Raw genomic sequence first — 24,200 nt, forward strand, 5'->3', positions numbered from 1 at the left:
ATACTCAAATATTTTTCTAGAGCATTAATTTTTAATTCTTACATCAGACCCGCATAAGCAAATATAAATAGGATTTTATACTTTACATAATCCATCCAGCTTGTGTTTGTTGTTACATATACTGAATAATCACTGCCTGCCACTACGTACAGGAGAGCTAATAATAAATATTAGGACACAAACTTACAAGTTAAATGAGATACGGTTTAGTCGATTAAAAGGACAACCATAATCTAAGGTTACAAAAGACTAAGTATTGCTTTTCTAATGTGCTTTTCTCCTTTGTTTCAGTCACTCACCTGCCAAATCTATACCAGGAGGAGCGTATAGGAGAGCGTGGAGTCATTTGTGGCTATGTGCATAGATTAGGGGGGGTGTAAGCAGGCTTAATGAGGAGAATTAGACACGGGGACCGTATGCAGATAGCTGACAGGGTTCACCCCCCGGTGTGTATGGAAAGCCACGATAGTGGCTCCGGCCGCCGAGGCACACTGTTACAAGAAGGAGCTGTTTGTTCCCCACTCCCCGTCCCGGTTTCTTCTCCCCGCTCAGTCACGCAGAGAGGGACGGGCTGTGCTCGGCGTGGGCTTGCAGGAGCGCTGCAATGTCCCCGTGGGCAGCGCGCTGGGCCAGCGACAGGGCCGAGTTACCGCCCTGCGGGGAGCGAGCAGACGAAGACATTACAGCCCGAAACCCTGCATCTCGCCCCAGCCACCCCCGTAACGAGCCCAGCTCCATCCTCAACTGCCTCCGCTTCTTGGCCCCACCACTGCCAAGGGAGGCTGCTGTCAACCTGCCCGCGATGAGTTCTCCTCCGCTCTCCAGCGAGCAGTTGGCCTGGGCAGCTTTGCACCCGGCTATTGACCCCCAAAACCTCCTTCCCTGCAGCTCGTCCCTCGTTTAAAATGAGTCACCATCCCATGAACCTCCCCACGGTGTTTTGGGGCTTAACCTCAACAGCACAAAACACATCCTGGCTGTACCCTCCCTTGGTCCCGGTGCCATCCCACGTGTCTTAGTCACGTGGGACTACAGCAAGTTGTAGTTCAATTAGAAAATAGTTGCATAACTATAAACGCAGCCACGTGGCCCGTCGTCGTGAGCCCATGTGGGAGGTGTCCATCAGTCGGCCGTGCTGCTCCCAGCCCTGTCCCATGCCCCCCCCCCCAGAGGCGTCCGTTCTCAGGGGAGAGTTAATTGCTGTTAATTTCTTGGAGCTGAAGCTCTGCTGATTCCACAGGTCCAGGAGTTCATCTTTTTCTTTAGGTTTACACCAGGTTGGTGCTCCTGCCCAGGCTACGGCTGGGATGCAGGATGCTGCTGCAGCCACCCCATCTGCTGCGCAGCAAGCACCGAAACCAGGGCTACTCTCCTAAAAGTGGTCCTCCGGTTAGGAAGCGGACCAAAATTGTACTTATAGAACCCCAGACTGGTTTGGGTGGGAAGGGACCTCAGAGCCCATCCAGTCCCACCCCTGCCATGGGCAGGGACACCCTCCACTAGCCCAGGTTGCCCAAAGCCCCATCCAACCTGGCCTTCAACCCTGCCAGGGAGCCAGGGGCAGCCACAGCTTCTCTGGGCAACCTGTGCCAGGGCCTCAGCACCCTCACAGGGAACGATTTCTGCCTCACATCTCATCTCCATCTCCCCTCCTGCAGCTTCAGGCCATTCCCCTTGGCCTGTCACCCCCTGCCCTTGTCACCAGCCCCTCTCCAGCTTTCCTGGAGCCCCTGCAGGGACTGGAAGGGGCTCTAAGGTCTCCCTGCAGCCTTCTCTTCTCCAGGCTGAACAACCCCAGCTCTCTCAGCCTGGCTCCATAGCAGAGGTGCTCCAGCCCTCACATCATCTCCATGGCCTCCTCTGGACTCGCTCCAACAGCTCCATGTCCTTCTTGTCCTGGGGACCCCCGAGCTGGACGCAGCACTGCAGGGGGGTCTCACCAGAGGGGAGCAGAGGGGCAGAATCCCCTCCCTCGACCTGCTGGTCACGCTGCTGGACACGCAGCCCAGGACATGGTTGGCTTTCTGGGCTGCAAGCGCACACTGCTGGGTCATGTTGAGCCTACGTTATGTACTTCTTCACTTAAAACCCACCACTCAGGGACTGCTGCCTCTAACGCATGACCCCGCATGAGCTTTCCCCACGTGAGGTTGTGTACAGGACCGCGCGCGACGCCGGCGCCTCACCTTGTCCGTCAGCGCGACCTGGCAGCTGGGCTGGGCCAAGAGGAGCCTGACGATGTCGGCGTTGCCCTGCCGGCAGGCCACCATCAGGGCCGTCGTCCCCTCCTCGTCCTGCAGGTTGACGTCAGCCTGGCAGGAGAGGAGGGCTCGCACCATGTCGTCCCGCTCGTGGCTGACGCCCAGCATCAGGGCGGTCTGACCTCCCTGCAACCGCAGAGGGAAAGGCTGAACACCCCTTGCCCACCGCCCTGCTCATTCGGACTGTTACATATAACAGTAATAACGAATGGTATCATATCACGTATATCATAAGATTGCATATTATTATCGCACAGTACATATATCACAATAATTCATACTATTATTGCATATTGCATATTGTTGCATATTATCATTAGATGACACTGGGGCTCTTCAGCAGGTACTGCAGGAGATACCTGCTCGCTTGCACCATAGCCATGCAGAGGGTCTTTGCAGCACCATGGCCAAACTGCCCCGCTCCCAGCTGCCCCCCGAAGGTGGAGCCCCCTAACCCTCCTCGGCAGTTTAACTTAGGTCCAGACTAACTTTTACAGCTGTTTGGAAGAAGAGCTGGGTGAGGGCACTGCCATCGCTGAGACCAAAATGTGTGAGTCTCTGACGAACAACTGCTCGCCAGCAAACCTGACCCAGATCCTGCACCCCGGGGTCCACCCTGCACCACTCCTCCCTGTGAGCACTTCTGCAGGCTTTAACTTTTTTAGCTAACACAAATTATTTTGCAAAATTTTTGGCCTTCCTTTTGTCCCTTCATTTGAGCCAGGTCTCACATCCCTTCGCAGGGAGCTGGTGGGTGGCCATGCTGCAGTCCAGCTGAGGTTGCTTTCGTAACTCTTGGGAAACAGCAGCTCCAACCCAACATCTGCTGCCGAGTCTCAGCCTGGTGCTGCACACGCAGCATGAGGAACCTGAATTAAATCCCCCCTCCCCAACCCGAGCCCTCTATGGGGACATGACGATGCCACAGCCCAAACTGACATCGCACGGCGATGGCCGTAAACAGGAGGCTACGAGCTCAGCAGGAGTCACTTTTCAGATGCCTTTGCCAAATAAGTACCCGCTGCAGGCTGGCTGCCCTCCACCCACGGCCGTGCCATGACCCCACGCTCGCTTTTCAAAGAAACAGCAGAACTACGGGGACACACCTGGGCTGCTCGCAGGTTGACGTCCCCCTCTTTCAGCAGCTTCATCACCACGTCCATGTCCTCGCCTGTCTCAGCAGCCGCCAGCGGGGTAAGCATCACCGCCGTGTAGCCGGCGCGGTTCTGCAGGTCCAGGTGGCAGACGCCTGGCGGGCCACGCACCGTGCGGGGATTCAGCCCCGCGATGGATCAGACGGAGAGAGACGAGCAAATGGGAAAGCAAAGAGGGAATTATAAATCACGCAGCATCTTGTACGCCCAGAAACAGGAGCTTCCATAATTGTACAGGATCGAGATTTATCTGCGTTAAATATCTACTCTTGTGAGCACAGCATTAAAGGATATTTGGTTCTACGCATTGCTACAGTTAATTACAACTGCTGAGGTCAACAACTCAATTAACTTTGAAGACCATAACAAAACAAAAAAAAAAGGGGGGGGAATAATGAATGCTTTGGGCACACGCCAGTTGTGGAGCTGTGCGTGGGCTGTTTGCTACAACTCCTGCAGCAAAAGACGACCGTCACCCAACCGGCGGTGTAAATCCACCCTGGCCCCGTTTCACTCACTTTTCACCTCAAAGAGCCCATTTCCAGCTCCACCACAAGGAATGAGCTGAGTCCAACGGTCAAGGGCTCGGGTCCAGCCTTGCCCCAGGGACCCGGCCACCTCAGGCACTGAGCAGCAGGAGGGGACAAACCGCCACGGCTCCCTCCCTGCCTGCGGCAACAATTGGGTTATAGATGCGTATGATAATCTGCCATTTCCCTAACATTTAACAGATTGTCTGGCCCATGAGAAAAGGCCAAAGTGCCTTTATTCTTGCTGAGCGCGCGTGCATTTTTCCCCTGTACAAGCTCAGTGGAGACTTTTCTTTCTTTGCAACGCGAGCTGAAAGTTCAATAGTTTAAAATGGAGTTTTTCTGCAGCACTGTGGGGTTTGTTATGTTCTCAGGGGGGTGATCCTCCAGCTCTAAGCCATGATGTGGCATTTGCTGCTACAAGAAGCTGGGGGAGCCACCCCATCCCACCTGGACTGGGGCCATGAGAGACATCCCTTGGCCACAGGGATCCTGAGCCCTCTCCAAAATCAGATTGCAAAGCCCTCAAGATGTGTCAGGGCCCTGAGGGCACTAATGAGCCTTAATGTCCCTGATGAGCCTCAGCTGGAACCTCCACCCACACCCATGGGACCAGGGCTGAGCTATGGGGAAGGCTGCTGGTCTTCAGGTCAACCATGTCTCCTGGGTGAACATTGGCCCCCTTACTTTTATCTTGGATGGACCTTGGCCCTGTACTTGTCTCATGGATGGACTTGGGCCCTATACTTGTCTCTTGGGTGGACCTTCACCCCATGCTTGTCTCCTGGATGGACCTTGGCCCCATGCTTGTCTGGATGGCTCCCCTGCATGTAGGCTGTAGTTGGTCCCCAGACCCATGTCTGTCCCATCTCCTTTTGCTCCTGACTGAACTCCCTGGGAGAACCCTGGACTTCATTCACTGTTTGCCATGTCTGGGAATGTTGATGGATCTCCATTACCTGGCTCTGCCTGCCACGGTCATCCCCTATGGGACCATGCCCCATTGGCAAGAGCGACATAAAGTAACTTCCACACCCATACCCGCCAAAAGCCATGGCTGAGCAGAGTGGCTGTTCCTACCTGTGTCTAGCAGAAGCTTTGCAATCGGGAAGTTGGAGTGGGAAATGCTGTAGTGAAGAGCCGTGTTGCCATTCCTGTCGGCCAGGTTCACCACCATTGCTAGGAGCTGGGGCTGGATGGTCCCCAGCGCCTTGAGATACGCTGCGACCACCTCTGGGCTGGAAGACTTGTGGCTCGACACCTGGAACCACTCCTGGCAGACGGTGCTTAGGACGTGCCGCTGCAAACAGCAAGGTCTCACTGTTACTCCTGGGGTAGTCATCCTGCTAACCGGTCACTGCCCCGACTCCTCGCCCCACACCACTTCGTCCTGCGTTCTGGCATCACCCAGCTGATATTTAGCGTGTGGGTTTGGGATTACTGCTATCACTTAAGGGGGAAAGGAATTTCCTGTGGTAACTTGAATGAATAAGCAGAGAAAGCCTTCTTTTTTTTTTTTCCCCTTTTCCTTTCTTTTTGGCTATTCTAAAACTGACTCAGAGGTCATCTCGTCCCCCTCTCCTCCCAAAGCCGTCCGTGGCATGGTAAGGCACGCCGTGCAATGTGCCATCAGGATAATCTTATCCATTGAATGTAACCAACGGCGGGAACCACGTCCAGAATGGCACTGAAAATTATCTGTACCAGATGCTTGTTGCTTGTGGTCCTGATTTCTGAGAGGTGCTTGCTGAGTAGCCGGCAGTTGGCAAGGAAATCTTCAGACGGTTTACATCTAAAGGGAAAATACTTTTGTAAATCCATCACGAGCCAGAACTTGCAGGAGGTATCGAAGCAGGAAGATCACGCAGCTTGGGTCGGAATATGTTCGACACTTATTCAAGTGCTTAACTTTATGGGCACAAGTTGTTCCATTCAACCCAGATTTTAGGTACAAAGTTAAGCACTTAAATAGGTGTTTAAGTCCAGAGTCCCACATCTGTACAGTCAACTTAATCTGTTACAAGAAGCCTTAAAGTGTGTGTGGGGAAATCTTATTCCTGAATCTGCAAAGAACTTTACTTAGAAACTTTACTTGCGAGGGGAGAAATGAGCTAATTCTCACCAAATATGACTCATTCCGCCTTTTCCACAGTCAAGCATAGGGCCTGAATCAATCCCCACTAGGTTCTGTAGTAACTCAACAAATATTTAGCTCTTTAAAGCCTTCTCCCATGGCTACAGAGGTCAGTGGCTGCGTTTCCACTGAGGAGATGAAGCCCCGACCCCAGCTCTGTAGGAGCCGCTGAATGCAGTGCCGTGCATCCCGTGGCTGCAGAAATGTGATGGAAAGCATGACCAGTGTCTGGTTTTCTGGTTACCTGTCAGCCTTGTGCTGAGTGCAAGGTGCTGCTTCTGCTGATGGCTCCTGCAGGTCATCATCTTCACGTCTCTCCTGCAAGGAGGTCCCCAATGAAGCCCCCTCGCTTTCACCTCCCGCTTTCGCCTGCTTGGGCTCCGAATCATCGTCTCTTCTCTCCGTCTCGCTCTCCGTGTCCCCGTCTGATGGGCTGTCTTCGCAACTTGTGTCTTCACTTGAAGTCGTTTCGTAGCTATTTGAGGACACCACATGTTATTCACTCCTTCCCCATCTGCAAGCACAGGCCCTAAGACTCATTGAAGACACCCACTGACTCCAGCAGGCCTTGGATGAAGCCTGGAGTGATATGCAAGTTAAAAGGATAAAGCCACAGCCAAATTTGGGGTTAGTCTTTTTTTTCTGCTTCTTAAGCCAGCAGGAGCGTGATAGAAGCAGTTAATTAGCAGCAGGCAAGGTTACTTCAGGGACTACTCGGTTGGTTTGGAAGGATGTCCATCACACAAGTCCCAGCATGGCCAGGCAAGGGCTGCGTGCCACCTCCCTGCTGGGAGCTGCCGGCATGCTGATGGGGAGCCGTGAGAAGCACAGACCCTGTGGCAAGGTGGGACAGGCGGCACGTTGGCAACCTTGAAGACTGCCAGACAAAAACTGTGTTTGCAGCTCCAGCTCAGACCTGAGTCCACCATTAGAGCAGCTCTGCTAGAGAGACCTCTCTTCTGGTTGTCCAAAAGTATTAATAACAATAACGTCTTCCACCTGAGACAGAATGTTTCAATCTGAGGGACCCCAAAACTTTTCTCGAACTACTCGAGATTCCCCTACTCACTACAAGTTGTACCCATTTCAGCAACTGTTGGTAGAAGAAGCTCTACACAACGAGAGTAAGTAACACCCGATGAACCCAACAGCAGTAGCCATGGAGCTGGAAAGTCAGAGAAACATTAAGTCAACAGAAACCAGCATCCAAACTTGCACACATAGCTGCACAGCACACGTACTCCTCAGTAGAAGATGTGCCAGTGCTGCTCTTAGAGACGCACCTACAGTACACGTTGTTGTATCTAGTTAGCTCAAAGGCCAAAGACTGTTAGATATTGGATACACAGGGAACCGGGCGTTGGAGCACAACCTAAAATACAGGTCTCCTTCACCCCCAGGTAATTTCTTATTTACTGAAATAGTCTTTTCTCAGTCCCTGAACCAACTTTTGTTGGTTGTTGCTGGAGCGTGGAGGCAGGTTAGTGGCAGCGTGCCCACCCAGGCAATGCTGACCTCCTCCAAAACCCACCAAAGTTAGTGGGAATCTTCCCATGGACCCAGCTGGGTTGTGGATGAAGCCCCAAAAGATGGGTGTGCAGAGTGTCAGTCCCCAGGGTGTCCCTTGCTGCGTTGAAAACACCAACATCGCTACTACAGGGTTACTTACAGGTTATCAGTGCTGGATTAAAGAAGGGAGAAAAGAGGCTCCATTTCAAATGGCCTTTTAATCAAGAGGTTTGGAGGGGAAAAGAGGGGAAAAAAAAGAATGACTTCTTCAGCGATACAGAGGACATCACATGTTAAAAGGCAGTTTTATCTTCTGAACGGATGCTTACCCACCATTTACCCCAACAAACTGAAGATTCTTTTTGGTCCCATTGCCTCCTGCATGGAAACCATAACCTTTCTTTTTCATGATAGATTTAAGACTTGTGGATGGAGAGATTTCTAGCAAAATACAAAATAACAGATTAATTAAGCAGATGTGCCATAATTATCAATGATTATTCCCAACCTCTAGCAACAAACTACAAATCATAACTGTAAGCATCTTAGTTCATCTTAGTAGATGCTTTTTATGTCTCGCAAAACTCCTGATGCACCTGACCACAACCCAAACCTGCCCTGCTGCCTTTAAAATACGGGTCTCGAACACCTCCAAGTGACTGGGAATATAAAGAGAAGGGAATTATATACGTGTCCTATGAATACAAGTAGGTTTTACTTTTGTAATGTTGTTTTCTTTTTTATTTTTTTTCAATACTACTGTATAGGAAATCTCCTATATAAATCTCCTATAATACTACATGGATGAGTCCATCAGAGTTTGAAGTCTCACATGTATTGCTGATAAGTAATAGATCACTTATCCATTTGTAAGCCCCCCACCCCAACAGAGACCAAGCAGCCTTCAGTTTTGGATTCTTATCTTCATATAAGCTAAAATTATTTAGATGAACGGCTGTGAGGGGGGACAGGTCTTTTCCCAGCCTAGTTGCTCAGCTTGAATTGGTTTTGGTTCTGGTGAACTTCATGCTGATTTACCCCAGATGAGCATGAGTCCCATGTCCTTGCAAACTGAGACTGTCCAATCCGATTAAGAAAAGTGGTTATTTGATGGAATAGCCACAAGTACGGCCACTTTTGGAAGCTGATCCTGCCTATAACTGAGGCACAGCTTTATCAGCCCCTACATGGTTTTACTTGCTGTTTTAATTTAAGATCACGTAGCTTATGATGTGCAGAGCTTCGCCTTTCTCGTATATGTTTAGGAGGGGCTATTTCTGATCTGACTGATGCTAATTATACCACCAAGCTCCGCTGCATCACCCCTGCTCAACGCTTGAATAAATGGGAAGAGATTTGGCCCGGACACGTTGAAGCCTATGGCAATATTATTTACCCAACTGTTGATAGTGCGTGTTCGAATTCTCCTTATCCGCGGGCCCTTGCGTAGAGTAGGCAGACAGCAACGAGTTTAAGGAATTAACTAATTGGTTCTGAATGGAGCTGAGCTTGGAGGCCGGCTGCTTAATAGCACTCGCTAACTCAGGGTAGCCGTGCTCCAAACACAGCCACTGCTCCTGCAAAAGCTCCTGGATTTTTTTTACGTATTGGCCGATGGGGTCAACAGCAGGGAGATCCTCATGGTCAGGGGGACTTTCCTCTTCCAGCCCATCTCGAGGTTTATCTTCGCCAAAGCCTGCCTTGTTTCCTCCTGTGCTTGAGCCAATTCTTGCTCCTCGATAGCTTTCTGCAGTCACCGCGTGAGCAGCGAGGCTCCGGGTATCGTAGTTGTTCCTGTGATTTTGGTTGTCATCGCTGAGGTGCTCATCAATCTTCAGCTGGGTGAAGCACGGTGCATGAAGGCCAGCCTCACTGTCGGCTTCACCAAAACGTCCCGGTCCGGTCCAAGTGTCTGCCAGTCCCTGATCTCTCCGAGCACCCAGCTCCATCGCCTGCACGTTCACGTTGTCTGCTCTGTGGATGCTGCATCCTACGGATTTGGTGGAGACTGGGATATTTACGTTGATGCCTTTATCATAGGCTTGCTTGGCCCCGGTTACCTGCGAGACATCAGTGTTCACCGCAGCATCGTAGCACCGCAGAGCCCCGTCGCTCCGCCTGGACGGCGCCTTGGCCTCCATGGTGTTTTGCCGGCACAGCTTCTCTTCCAGCTGAGCTTTGGAGCTGGCCAGTAACTTAATGCTTTTCTCCTTCTCCTTGATCTCATGATCCTGCTGCTCCAGCACTGCCCTGATCTGCTCGAGCTCTGCTTTCTTCTTGCTCAGCTGCTCCTCCAGAGCGGCAATCTGCTGCCTCAGCGCGGCAACCCCGCCGGGCTCTCCAGCATCCCGAGGCTGAGGACCACAGCTCTCCTTGTTCTCTCCAGCCCGGCCACTCCCCTCGTCAGCTTTCTTCAGCACGTTCAGAGCAATTTCACTCACACTTAACTCCCTTCCCCCAGGGTTTGTGTTCTCCTCTGCGATCTGAAGGGCAGCCGGTGATGCCGGTTCGCCCCCCACCGAGGTGGAGCGACCGCTGGCATCGGTGGCATCGCCCTCCTCACCTCTGCTCTCCATCACCACCTGCAGCTGCGGCGCTGCGGGATGCTGGCTCTGCCACGGGGGCTGCATCTGCACCAGCCCCGGGCTGCCTCCGCCGGGATGCTCCTTCTGCCCCAAGGAGACACCTTGCTCCACGCTCATCTCCCGGGGAAGATTTAACATGACACCATCGGAGCCAGGTGAATGTGGCACGGGGCGAAATGTGCTTTCGGACCCGCTCTGGTCGTGGCAGTGCTGGGGAGGCGGCCGGAGGGGCGAGGACACCCGTCCATCTCCCGGCGGGGGCTGGCTGGGCGGCAGCGCGGCGGGCATGCTGGAGGCTCGCAGTAGCTGCGGCCGCCCCCGGAGCTCACCCTCCTGCCATCCCAGCTCCGCCTGCCGCCGCGTCTCTGCCAAAAGGGCTTTTCTCCGGTAACTCGGCTCGTCGGCCGCGGGCAAGGATGCCTCGTTGGGCAGGAGGGGATGGGGGGTCTCCTCCACCCCCAGCGATGCCTTTCGCTGGGGGAAGGAGCAGGTCGCCGTCCAGCTCTTGCTGGGAGCAGATGTGCATCCACGGGAGCCGTCCTCAGGCAGGCTGAAGTTTCGGGGCAGGGTGCTGAATTTCGGCTGCTTGGCTTTCCGGTGGATGTGAACCCGTCTGATGGTGTTCCCTTTCTCGATGTCATCCACGTACTTCAGGAAATCCAGGTCCAAGTGAAAGCCGTATGGCGTCTCCACAGAGTAGGGGAGGCTGCGGGGCTGCTCCCTCTCCCCGTCGGGTTTGGGTGGCTGGCCGTTTGCTGAAACAACCCAAGAAAAAACAGGAAAAAAAGATGATTGAGTTTCAAAGGCAACATAAAAAAATAAACAAAAAATACATTTAGAGCAGGGGAAAAAATGTTACTGCTTTTTTCATCTCAGTTTCAGACAGGTGGGGGCTGCAGTTCGTCATCATGGAGGCTCGTGGCGAAGCTGCGCAGAGACGCAGCAACACGTGCAAAGGTCCGATCTGGTTTTCCGGAGGTGAATCGGGTAATCGTTGCACTGAGGAAGCCGAAAATTTGCTGAAATCATGGCTCTAATTGGCAATTAAGCAAACAGCGGGTTTTGCAGGCAGAGCTACACGTCTGCGTAAGTACAAAAAGCTGCCTGATGTACAATAAATCCAGCTCAGAAACAGAAGGTGGAACCAATCTGCGACAGTTACATTTGTCAAGGCTTTTGGTTTGGTTTTAACTTCTTAGTGGCGTGAGTAGTGCCATGCATGCGAAGCAGGAAAAATCATTGCATCGTTTCATCTGCAAACACCAGGTCAACAAATTATTCCTTGAAAATGATGAATCCAGCAGCGGGCAGAGGCCGGACCCAGACAGCGCCAGCCGGAGCTGCTTCACACAGCCACATCCATGCGAAACACGTGCCTCCCAAGGTGACCGGCTGCGCGGCACCGAGCACGGCTTTTAACTGAGGAACATCGCCACGAAACGCATGACTCTGCCCACCCTGCCATCGCGGGCGAACGGGGCGGCACCAGCAGCGCAGCCCGATGCTCCTGGTTTAATACGACTTCATACAGTCAGATCCAGCCTGCAAAAATTCACAGCCCCCAGATTTCGGCTTCGAGGGTCTAAATAGTTAAACTCCTGCCTCATCGCTCGTTTTTCTTTATGCAAGTCCCCGCTTTGCACCTCTGAGCAAACAATCTGTGCTCTGTGGGGCTGAGGAGGAGCAGCTCCACCAGGAGAAACCAGGTTTCACGGCTGCTCCCTCTGTCTCCGTCTTTGGGCAGCAGCTGCGCGGGGACCGGGAGAATTTGGCATGGCTTTCGGTGCCGCTCGTCACGGAGCATCACCGAGATGCGGCCGCCTTTGTGATGGGAAGCAGCGCGTGAAAGTCAGAGGAACGACAGAGGGAAAACATCACGTAGGGTAGTACGGCACAAGAGCAAAGCCCGGCCGGTGGGAGCAGAGATGTGTCCTGCCTGCAAAGGACAGGAGGACAAATACGTCCTGAACTGAGAGCTGTGACCACGTTTTCGCTGTAGGTTTAGGAAGGCTGTATGATACCTGAATGATGCATTTTTCATCTCCTGGCCCTACTGTGTTTCTACAGAAAACAGGTCATTTTCAGTATTTCTGGCAGGGAAATTATTGCAGGGGTTGGTTGGGGTTGGTTTTTTTTCACGAAACAAATGAGCAAACAACCATCCCGTAGCCTCCATACCATCTGTCTTCTCCATGGTGCGGTCTGATCGGGCTGTCAGTTAAACATCCTCTGACAAGCTAGGGCAGACGAGTCGCTTCACCCTTGAAAAAAAGAAACAGATATTTTAAATAAAAAAAAAAAAAGCTCAATGATCTGAACTTAATCTCTCCTTGAAGCCTTACACCCCTTCACAGGCCACCCCCCTCTTCTCTCCCATATTCTGCAGCCCGACGGGGTCTGCCGTGCACTTTCAAGCTGCTTAAATCAATAGCTCCTTTTCCAGTGGCAACAACTTCGTAGGCACGTCCCAGGTAGTCGGTGCTTATAAAACATCCCCTGCATTACAGACGGGTTTGCCTGCAAATGAGGACAGACAGATATTTAAGATGATTTCTGTTGGGCTTGAGATAGATGGCACAAGGACTCCTCATCGACTCCTGTAAGCTGGATATATCCACCATAATATAACATCTCTGAAAACAGCAAGGGATGTAAACTGTACACGGAAATGAATGTTTTTTTTTTTTAATGCATAATAACCAAAGATTCAAAATTTATGCTAAATCTTATTCAAATGAAACCATTATTTCAGAGCACGTCCATACTGTTATAAAGGACCTTCACCAAATTGCACTAAGATACAGACAAATTGCTTTCGTATCAGGGAGGATCTTCAGCTGGAGATCTACCCCAGCCTACATCTTGAACTTGACATCCAGCCTGGTCTGTATTGCCCTCCAGCTCTTTCCACTCCTGTGGACGTGGGTGAGACTTTCCTGGAGCGTGAGAGGAGATTAAGGCTGGGAACAACCAAGAAAAGTCCTGGGTGAAGCTTCTCCCCTCCATGCCCTTTAGAAAAACACAGGGAACAGGCTGGCAAGGGCGAAGGAGGTTGAGGCAGTTGGACATGACTGTAGGAGGCTTCCTGACCTCCATGAGAAGGGCAACACTGCTCAGAGTCTGGCTTTTAATTCCTGCTCCAGGGAAAAAAGTGGGGATTTCTTGGAGAGTATGTTGTTTGTTTAGGATTTTCCTTCAAGTATCTAATCTTGTTCTTGGTCCAGCTTGGAAGTCCATCCCTGCTTCTCCAGCGCATCCCTGAGCTATGCAAGACTTTCAGGGGTAGGACCAAGGAGCACAAAGCCTACGTCGAGCCAGCCCCAGGCAGCTGGGGACACGGCCAGGACCGTTTATTCCAGAATCCAGCTCACATTCATCTCATCGATCAAACTGTCCGAGTCTGAACTCCTGTTCTGCTTATAGTATCTTACCTAAGTGAGGATTTTAGCGCTTGACCACACTTCCAGAACTCCCTAAGACTGGGCTCCAGCCAACCCTGACCCCTCGCTTCGGCTGGTGCTGTACTTATCCAGCACCGGTCTTTTCACCTTTCTATTTTCTCTTCTGCAGCATCCAGCAGCAGAACTGTTTCTTGAGACCGTCATTCACAGTCTCAGGAGAAGCTCCGTCTTGTTGGTCTCCTCCACTCTGCAGCTTCTAAATTCACTTTTTCTCATGGAATTATTTTTGCATTGTGTAACTAACCTTTCTTCTTGTGGCAATGACAAGATAACTGGATATGCAGTACGGATAGGGATATATAGACTATAGAGGTGGTGTTCTTATTTTCTTCTAGCAGCACTGAAATGATGTGGTTTAGCTACAAGACCAACAGGAAAAACGAAGCCAAATCCTGCTGTATTGTTATTGTGGGATAGATACTTTGAAAGATCAAAACCTTTTAAAGAAACAATTAGTTCTGTCATTCAGGTAGACAAGTTTATTGTCAGTTTAGAGCCCTGATGGGAAGTCTGGAGGATCCCAACCCAAGGAGAACATCAAAACTCTCCAAAGCGCCTCCAGGGTTGGTACCTCCTGGATTCTCATGCGGCCGGATGCCAACGCTGATGCCCCCCCAATGCCACGCAAGCTTCTGAGACACCTTGACCAGCGGCCTCCTGACATGCCCTCCAGTTAACTGCACTTCTATAAAGGGCCACTTCTTCTGCCTCCTCCTGCCAATAAACAGCATGTGCCAAAACAAATGCTAACCTCGTTCTCAAATGCTTTTTTTTTTTAATTTTCTGATTACGGTCAATTACGGAGCACTTACGGATCCCAGCTACAGTCTGACCAGCTACATTTCACTCTTCTAGGTCATTTATTTAGAGGGGTGGGCGGAAAGCCAGTGAATAAGATGCTTTTTAATAACTAGATAATTACATCTAATCAGTTCATTTATGACCCAACTCTGCAGCCCAAATTGATACTACGACTCTTCTCTTTTGGCCAATCTGCTTCAAAATTGCCTCAGAAAAGGATGCTGAAGGTACCCCACCAGCTTGCTGATGTTCCCCCCGGGCTGCTCGGGCATGGGGCGGATGGCTTTGGGCCAAAACCGTGGCTCCTTGGACCCCACGGGGGCTCCCCGTGCCTGTCCCTAATAAAAATGAGATTAAAAAATGAAATGATCTGCTAGAAGAAGCGTACCCGTATGCCATGGGTCCGGCCTACAATTCGGGGCAGGGCAGTACTTTTAGGTGGGTCTCCATCCTGCTCATACCTCTCATGCTGACCCTCTGTCAGGTTCTATATTTGCTGAGTTTTCCGCTATTGAATAAAATTGAAGAACACTTATTTTCCTCTCCAGGCAGGCGACGTCACCACGTGCACAGCACCGTTGATTTTTACCTTTACCACTCAGAAAGGCTGTGGGGAGGATTAGTCCAGATTTGAATTACGTTGCTTTTCTCAAGGCAGGAATAAATATATACAGAAACGGAAATTAAGAAGCCAAATATGCGAGAAGGCAACAGTAGAGAGTGAAGTGGTTTTATTCCCATTTGCAGGGACAACGTACTGTCTTTTTAACTAGCCCTGTCTCAAACACGGACTCTTTTCAGTCCCATTTAACCCCTCTTCTACTCTGTCCCACTTGCCAGGCAACGCAAGTGCCCGCCCGCTCCCCCATCCACCCCAGCCAGCAGAAAGGAGAGCAGCATTTAAAGAACAAATTCACTCAACCACGAAGACAAATATGCATGAATTTCATTCTCCAAGCGCATCCTGCTAGTAATTTTAAATTGGAAACATTTAACCCTGCGCCTAGGAATAAGAAGCTAATTCATCCCTGCTGAGCAGCACGTTAGCACAGTCTCATTAGCTGTAACACAACGGGTTTTGAGCTCTGCCTGTCATGTTCTCCTGCACTGCAGCAATGGCTTTAGCACCTCACGGGGAAAGGAAAAACTATCGTTAGAAAAGCATCTCGTCGTGTTACCTTCTCATGCTCCCACCCACAAACCCATCGGGGAGCAGAAGCGCTTGCCTTCCTCAAAAGCACCTTTTTCCCGTGCCGAGAGCCGGCAGCGAAGGGTTTGGAGCAGCAAACATGCCTTTTCCAGTTGTTAAAAAGTTGGTCAGCTGAGCAGTGACCTTGCTCGGAAAGCAAATACAAGTTGAAAACAAGAAGCAGAAAAGAGGGATTAATTTTCTAATAAAGCAGCCCACCGCTCTCGTACGACCTTTCTGAGGACAGTTCAAGCCCGCTGCACAAAATGAGTTACTTCTCCCAGCACAGCTATCTTCTCCGTAAAACACAAAACGCTAAGCGCTGCTTGGGCTGTCACCGGGCTGCCTCCCTTATCGGGAAAGATTAGTGAAAAGACAGTCAATTATTAACGATACGGTTCTTATTGTACCTGATGCTGCAGGCTGCAGCCGGAGCTCGCCCTCCGCATGCTGCACCTCCCAGGCGGAACGCATTAGTTATTCTGCTGAGCGCCTCTCCCACGGAAACGCAAGCGGCTGCCGCGATTCAAAAGCAGCATCTTTAGTAGAAGCCGCAGAAGGTCTCAACGTCCGTCATTAATCCTGCCGAAGTCCCGTTCCCACGCGCAGGGCAGAAACAGCCCCTCGGCCCTTCACCCTTCTCCCCGCCGCTCCGGCCCCTCACGTCGCGTCCATCCATCCGCCGTCCCCGGGAGATGCTGAACAGGACGGGGTGACGGTGGGAACGCGGCTGTGCGTAACCGCGGCGAAGGCGGAGGACGCCTGACCCTCGGTGCCGTGCCATGTCCCCGGACACCACGAGAAGGGACGGGCAGCCCCCCCCCTCCCCGCGCTCCTGTGGGTGCCCCTGGGACTCTCCCTAGAAAACGCCTCAGCCCTTTGCAGCGGGGTTATCAACTCAAACTTCAAACTGCAGGCAGGCGAGGCAGGGCACAGCTCGCAGAGCGGGCACGGGGTGATTTTGGGCAGGGTATTCGTGCCCGTGCCAAGCCCCTGCGCTGGCGTTCCTTGGGGCATCCTGGATTGCTGCACCCCCCGGCTGGCGGCAGGGACAACGAACCCCTCGGTCTCTGCGTTGGACTGGCAACAACTTCTGCAAAGGCAGAGGGGCTCGGACACTGCCCGGCTCCCCGCAGCCGGGATGTGAACCCCTTCCAGGGCTGGGAAAGAAAATCCTGGGAAGCGGAGGCACCCCACCGGGACCCGGGGGCTCTGCCGGGGGCTTTCACCAGGGACTCGCATCACAGGGTGGCACCAGCACCTTTCCCGTTGCTTTTAACAAACGGCGCAACCAAAATGCTCACCTTAGCAGGAAAAACCCCATTGCGCTCCTCTCTGCAGAACAGAGCTGCTGGCACTCCCGCAGGCTTCACCGCGCTCGTGCAACTACTAAATGTAACTTTAACAGCTGAAGTTTGAAGAAAAGCAGAAAAGTTTTGCCTTTGCAGGAAGCAAAATAGCCTGGAGACGCGTACAGAAACGGCAGCAGTTTGTCCGAGGCACGGACGGGTTAACTTCTTACCCGAGGAATGAAAAATAACCCCCTCGTTTCAGCAGCCGGTTAAATGCCGCAAATGCCGCCTTTCCCACACGGCTCCACATCCCATCCCACACCGCGCAGGGCCGTGACTCCATGTTGACGGCTTTCTGCTTTCACAAGCAAGTACTGTGCTCGGGGTTCAAAATGAACTTAAGAGCGCGTTGGCTTATTTAATGTTTACTCCAAATATTTTCTGTTGCGTTCTTCTGGTTTAGTTGCGCACATTCGTAGGGGTTTGTTGCTCGCGTTCTCTACGCAAAGCAGCACGATGGAAAAATATACGTATTTCTATATGGCGCTGATTTTAAAGTCAGCCTAAAAAAATTGTTTTGTTTTGCCACTGGAAAGATCCAGCAGGAAGTTTTTGTTTGGAGCATTTCCTTATTGTAATTACACACATAAGACCTACAGTTTTTCCCAGATGTCATCCCTGTGCGCCTGAGGAAGGTCTTCAGGTCTGTGTCCCGCTAAATAAGCTTTTAATTAGGAACTATGAATGGAGTCAAAACATGCAAATTAATTAATTATGGGCCGGTGCTTGACGAAGCTACGACTGGCTTCCGAGAGCTTTGCCCAACGGGGCAGGGTGGGAAACGGGGAAGGGTTTCACCTGGGCACGGCCCGAGATCGTCCTGCCAGCGCGAGGACTGACGTCATGGCCTACAACTGCTGCTGCGTTACATTACGCGCTGCAGCTGTCAGGGGGGGTTCTGCTTTGCAGGCTGCTCCCGCGGGTGATGGGAAACAGACGGCCACGAAACAGCTCAAAAGCCATCCCGCCGGTCCCTGCCTGTCCCCGCCACGGCCACCGCTGCCTTCTCGGACGCTCGCAGGGCCGATGGGCAAAGCTGCTGCCATCCCTCCTCTCCCCAAGCAGAACCGCTCCAGGAGGGCAGGTCTGGGCTTCGCCCCCGCCGCACGGACCCGCACGGACCCACAGATGGAGCTTGCCCTCGGTACCCAAAGGGTTACACCCAAACCTGCTCCATCCAGGCGGTCTGCTCGATTGCACAACGACCAGCCGAGCTGTTATTGCAAGTGGACATACCAGGAATAAATATAGCCTCTCGGGGAATAGCTGTTGTACAGATTTTTCAATTCTGTTTTCACTGCAAAAGAACAAAAATAACCCGTTTCCACTCTGCTGGGGACATCCACACGGGTGGGATCTCCGTCGTGCGGCGGTGGGCTGTGATCGGCTGCCGGCTGGCACAGGCACGGGAAAGAGTTTCCTTCCAGGAGGAAAAAAGAAGTTTGAAAACTTGGTGGGATTAAATAAATAAATAAGTAAAATAAAAGCAGTTTAAAGTCCTGGTTTGCACTGCAAAAAGTTGTCATGAGGTTTTTTTCCAAAGTGAGAGCAAACAGGGTTTCTGCTGTAGGAGATCTGCATCCTGGGAGCCCATCAGCTGCCTTCCTGGGTGCAGCCCTGCACCCCACGGCACCCCTCGGAAACGGCAGCTTGGACCAGAGCGGGTGTGGGAACATGCTGGGCTGGACTGGGCTGCCTGTCGGGGGGCAGAAGGCAGCTGAGCAGACCCAAAATTAAAGTGAGGAGGAGACCTGTTGATACCTGAGCCCCAGGAAGCCGCTGCTATAAACCCATCAGCATCCAGAAAGGGGAGCTGGCAAGCCGGATCCGTCCCAGCCCGGCATGCACCCTGCAGCCACGCACGGCTCGGCGCTGGCGTTACCCGACTGCATGTGCTGAAGTGCAGCGGGACTAGATTTGGGGATGCAAAACCAGTCACTGTATGGGAAGAATGGAGGCGGCGGAGGCGGCAGGTAAAAAGGTACGACGAGAAAAGGGACATAAATCTTTAAACCCCTCTGAAAGCGAAACGCTGCATAGTCCAGATACCTGCTTAAAATTCACCCTCCCTCCCAGGGCCAGCAAACATCTTTGGCACATGGCTTATGGCAACGTGTACCCTGTGTCGCCGGCCCCAGGATTTTATCGTACCCCAAGCTGAAGCTCCTTCGGCTGCTGCCTGCAGTTTGCGAGTGCTCGAGAGGGACGAGCTCCCTCTGCAACCCATCAGCTTGTGGTTGCACTGATGGAGAGGTTCAGGCTGGCCTCCCACCCTCCACCAGCCATCTCCCTCTCCGCAAAATTATGTACACGAAGCAGCGGAGGGGGCTGGATGGGGCTGGAGCCGGGGGCTGCTCGCATGGAAAACATCCTGGAGGCATGCGGGGCCGCACTGGGTTTGAGAGAGCGGCGGGCTCGCGAGAAATCTGAATAATTAACCCAGTGCCACTTAATAAAGGAGATGATTGCTTTCAGTGTAAGTGTGCAACCCTCGGCAGCCGGCGGTACTTAAACAGCCGTTTCAGGCATCTTTTCAAATGGCAGTAATAAAGTTGTGTGGATACTGATTTTATTAAAGCTGCTTATTGCTGTTTAATAGACGTCGTGAGCTTCCTGCCAGCATTTCCATTAGAGACGGGTCAGGACGAGACCTGGAGGTATCAGATATCCAAACTCTCTCCCTCTTATGGCTCACCGGGAAGGGAAAACGATCACACTCATCCCCTCCTCCGATAACCTCTTTTCCAACTGACCTTCAGCTCATTCCAGCCACAGTCTTATAAAAGCTTTGGTTCGTTCTCATTAGTTTATCCCGTGTCTTGAGAACTGCGGTGTTTTCCCTAAAAATCTCCTTTCCCAGAGCCAGGCGATCAGAAAAACCACCTGAAGCCATGAATCCAAAGTGCTCCACAGTCAGAAGGTAGACAAAAATCTGAAGTGCCTCATTTCTAATGTGTACTCTTTTTGCCTCAATCCCACAAGTTTGGGTGGGGGGGACGACCAGTGAAGCCCTCCTTTGGCTTCTGGTCTCTTCCAAGATGCTGTTTTCCATCTCAAGCTTTGCTGCCATGACACTGAGTAACTTCCATGTGCTCAAAGAAGCTGGTAGCAACTTGATGACAATGGGCTTGTCCTTGGCTTGGCCAGGGCTTGGTGCATCCTTGGGGCTCCTGCATTCATCCCACTCAGAAGCCTGAACTTTAGCCCAAGCTGGGCTGGAAATGTCTCAATTTCCTAAGGAAAAACAGGATCCTTTGGGTGTTTTCGGAAGCTGGGTGTAGAGAGGAACCCTCAAACCAAGGTGCTCCTGCTTGCTGGGAAAGGCTCTTCCACCTTGCTCTTACTTGGCTGCTTGCCGAGACACGAGATGGACGGGGCAGCGCAGGGAAGGAAGGGTGCTGTGCCGCGTCCGATCCCCTTGGTGCTTACCAAGGGCTGAAACACCGGAGTTTGTGGAACTGGAGAAGCCCACCCCCACACTGGAGAAGCCCACCCCCACACACAAGCGGGGCCTCCCAAACCCACCAGCCTGAGAAATCTCCCAAAAGTGCATTTGTAGTTGTGAAAGTCGACTGGCGATCCGGTGTCTGTCCTGTCTCACCCCAGCAAAGGTCCCATCACCAGCACAGGTCCTCTCTCACTGAAAGTGGGACTTCCAGGTGTCTTCAGGAAAGCCCTGTTCTCTCCATGCCTATTTTTCGCCTCTTCCCTGGGCAAGCACTGCAGCCCCCATGGAGACATGGGGCCATTTTATATCGATTTCTGGCCTGAGCCAACAAGACTCAAACTGATTGCACTCATGACAGGTTTGAAAACCTCTTCAAACAGAAATATTTATTTTTCAGGCCACCTGAAACCACTCTTCACGTTGATTGGGACCACAGAGGGGATGGACGTGCCGCCTTCCTCCTCTGCTGGTGATTTTCACTTGGATGCCGGGAGTGTTGCAGCCGGCGGCTGCATTTCCCACCCGTGCACCTGGGTTATGGGGAGGGTTTAGGAAATGGGGGCTTTCCTCCGGTTTTTTGCCCAAGCTCAGGCTGCACGTTGCTGATGTGTTTTCGGCTTTCTCGCTTCTGCCAAGAGTCACGTTCATCCCTGATGGACAAAGGAACTGGCTGCAATGATGAATTGAAGATAATCCCATTTGGAAGAAGGAACCACTGTATGTGCGGGTTTTTCACCGTATTTCACATTTCTCACTCCACCAAATTGTCCGCTTTGGCAGTATATTATCATAAGAACGACAATAACTGCTTTTTCATGTGCTGTTTGAACCCTGGGATGTGCAGGACTCGAGGTTTCCAGAGGCACAGTGCCGGAAACGTGAATTCCACCGAGGTCTAAAATAAATACGGCTGAAGACGGAGCGCTCTGCAGCCGGTTCCTCCCCAGCGCTCTCCCCCAGCACCGGCAACGTGCTCTTGAGCAAGGCAGAGTCACGTAACCCCCTCGTACGGGGCACCGAATGGAAAATACAATAACTTACAATATTTATTTTTTTATCTAACAAATGAGGCCACGTTCATCCCTGGTGCTGCTCCCAAAGCTTCCTTGAAAAGACCCAAGATTCGATGCGTAGCAGTTGGTGATAAAAACGTGACTTTCAGAATATTTGGCGGCTGTAAAACCGCAGGGGGAGGGACCTGAATCAGCAACGAGCTTGTGAATGAGCTTGTATTCCTCTAACACCGGTCATCTTGCAGAATCCCAGAACTCCTCCTGATGCGAAGGATGTTTTGAGACCAAACCTCTCCCTCCCGAAACGCGCCCACGCCGAGGGACGTGGAGGCTGTTTGACAGGAAGCAACGTCGCACTCCTGCTCGGCGGCAGAGAGATATGGGGGGGTTATTTCAGCTAGCTGAGGAGGAAGGGAGACTTTGTGACACTCCTGCAGGAACGGGACAGCCCCAGCACTGCACAAGGGGGATGATTTCCACACCTGGGAGACAAAACCTTCCCCACAACCAGACTTTCCAGAAAGGACCCGAACGTGGCCCTGGTTTTCCTGTTCACAAGTGGTTTGGAAACTGCACCGGGAGACCGACAGCACCCACAGCAGCAACAGGCTCTGCCCCATCTCATCTTCCAGTTGTAGGATAACAAATCCATTAACTGATCCCTCCTCAACCACAGATTCCCCGGCCAGGTCGCTGTTCATCAGGCTGGCTGTCATTTCGGCACATATGTTTATTTTTGAAATATTACAGTCAAAGCGACAAATAATCAATCATAAACCCAAGGGTATGGGCTCCCTCCTCTGATTTCCCGTTTCAGGAATCATTTAAGAGATCAGTTTTTTCCATTACGTCCATTCCAAATCAAACACAAAACACTGGGAAGACTGCAAAACAGGTATGAAGGCAAATGCTGATTATTTTTTACCCTTCTCTCTGCCCTTTGCTGTGGTCGCTATCCTTACTCTGCATGTGCAATGTTTTCGGATGCTCACTGCCTTCGTTTGGGCCACGCAGCTAAAACAATTTCTGGTTTAGCCTCTGGACAAAGGAAACCCTTCCCGGCGGTGTTGCATCCCATAGCTGTCAGGAAAATGAGATAACCTTGTACAGTCCAGTCCCGCTTCCATCTCTGGATGGTGAACATCATACCCAGAGCATCTAGACCACAACTCCATCCTGAACTTACTTGGACTTGCCTTTGAGATTATTTAACCCACTTTCTGCCACTACCGATCTTCTCACGGACTATCCAGCCTCTCCTACACCAGACCTCAGGCGACGGTCCACCCCGGTGTGGCAGCTCCCTGTTCACACTCACTATGATTTCTCCTGGAGAGGAGTCAGAGCCCCTCTTTGCCTCAGGCCTGCGAGAAATCACAAGCCGAACACCGGGAGCTAACGAAAGTGCTTGTAGAGGGCACGCCTGGTCCCGGCAGAGTTGGGCTGCTCAGAAATGCCCTGGCAGCGGCCGCTGCCAAGGAAAGGCGATGCTGCCCGTGAGGGAGAGGCACTGCCTGTCCCTCCGCTTGCTGCCAAGCGTGCTGCTGGAGCAGACCCTCTCTTGGCCTCCCCGAGGATGCAGAAACCCGGAGCTCAGCCTGGCCCCACTCTGTAGCCAGGCCAGACCTACGGCCAAGCCCCACAGGACATGTGGCTCAGGGAACCAGAGCATGAACCTCGCTAGAGACAGAAATGAGTTACGGTGCCAAGATTTTCTGTGTCCGGATGGCTGGAAAGCCGGCAAGGAAATGGGGAGAGGCTGGAGGCAGGCACTGGCGACCGTGCTCGGCCGCGGAGGCTGGGCTTGGGGCTTGTCTGAACCACATCTTTGCAGCTGGGGAGGGTTTTACAGTTGGGCTTTGAGGCTAAATGCAGCTCTAGCTGCTCTGGGATCCTGGAGACTTCCGCCACATTGCCTGGGGGCCCTTCCCAGCCCTCACACGGTGACACTCGGGGGTCCTGTCAGGGCTCGGAGCCTTCCTGCCCTCTCCCCGCTCCCCAGCCAGGCTCTGTGCCTCCGTCCCACACCGAGGTGCGCTGGAAACGCTCCCATCCCGGGGGGGGGTCAGGGCTGTGCTGCCCCCAGGCAGCCACCCGAGGGGCCAGGCACCTCTAAGCACCCCCAGAGCACGCTATGGAGCACCCCCAGAGCACCCCTCAGAGTGCTCCCAGGTATCCCCCCGGAGCACCCTCTGGAGCATCCCTGGGCACTGCTAAAGCATCCTCCTGAGCACCCTCCAGCGCACCCCCGAGAGCACCTTCCAGCGCTCCCCCGGAGCACCCGCAAGCACCTCCGAACACTTCCGAAGCACCCCCGAGCATCCCCCGGCGCACTCTCCCAGTATCCCCGGAGCATCCTGCGAGCACTCCCCGGAGCGTCTCTCCGGAGCAACCCCCGGCGGAGGGGGACGGGGGACGGGGGAGGGGCGGCCGATCCCCGGTCCCCCTCCCTCCGGCTGCCGGGATCCGCTGCCCCCGCGGCGGGCCGGCCCCCTCCCGGGCTGCCCCCGGCCCGGCCCCGGCAGCCCCCCGCGCTGCGCGGCGCGGCCGTACCTGGGAGCGGCGGAGCGCGGCGGGCTCAGCGCGGCGGTGCCGGCGGCCCCGTTGCCTCCGGCGGGCGGTGCCCGGGGGCGGTGCCCGGGGCGGGGCCGGGCGGGGGCCCGGGGCAGCGGGGATGGGCTGCGGGGGGGGGGGGGGGGGGGGGCAGCGGGAGCCAAGAAGGAGCGGCTGCCGTGGGAGGCCAGAAATCCACTTTTTTGGGGG

The 24,200-nt window shown here is 52.9% G+C and overlaps 1 protein-coding gene across 4 annotated transcripts; it reads right to left on the reverse strand.

Moving 5' to 3' along the window:
• Nucleotides 1–11: 11 nt before the first annotated feature.
• KANK4 (KN motif and ankyrin repeat domains 4) lies at nucleotides 12–24,077 on the reverse strand. Of its 4 annotated transcripts, none has more exons than XM_054833894.1 (10): nucleotides 23,991–24,077; nucleotides 12,352–12,434; nucleotides 8,985–10,928; nucleotides 7,918–8,029; nucleotides 6,324–6,554; nucleotides 5,650–5,737; nucleotides 5,026–5,245; nucleotides 3,368–3,510; nucleotides 2,187–2,387; nucleotides 12–654 (listed from the first exon to the last, which is right to left on the reverse strand). In XM_054833894.1, exons 2-10 carry the CDS (start codon nucleotides 12,365–12,367, stop codon nucleotides 553–555), a joined length of 3,057 nt encoding a protein of 1,018 aa, XP_054689869.1. In that variant the 5' UTR covers nucleotides 12,368–12,434; nucleotides 23,991–24,077; the 3' UTR covers nucleotides 12–552. The 4 variants fall into 4 exon arrangements, with proteins under 4 accessions (XP_054689869.1, XP_054689870.1, XP_054689872.1 ...); XM_054833895.1 differs by lacking the exon at nucleotides 23,991–24,077 and adding an exon at nucleotides 16,929–17,404; XM_054833897.1 differs by lacking the exon at nucleotides 23,991–24,077 and adding an exon at nucleotides 16,035–16,053.
• Nucleotides 24,078–24,200: the final 123 nt, after the last annotated feature.

This window comes from Grus americana, chromosome 8 (assembly GCF_028858705.1).
Source record: "Grus americana isolate bGruAme1 chromosome 8, bGruAme1.mat, whole genome shotgun sequence".
Taxonomy (NCBI): domain Eukaryota; kingdom Metazoa; phylum Chordata; class Aves; order Gruiformes; family Gruidae; genus Grus; species Grus americana.

Bases quoted from the DNA above. Each gene is read 5' to 3' on its own strand.
- KANK4 (XM_054833894.1), bottom strand. The intron at 5,738-6,323 runs GTAACCAGAAAA...TTTTCCCTTTAG, and splicing joins ACTCAGCACAAGGCTGACAG to ATGTAAACCGTCTGAAGATT. The intron at 2,388-3,367 runs GTGTGTCCCCGT...CTGCGGTTGCAG, and splicing joins TCAACCTGCGAGCAGCCCAG to GGAGGTCAGACCGCCCTGAT.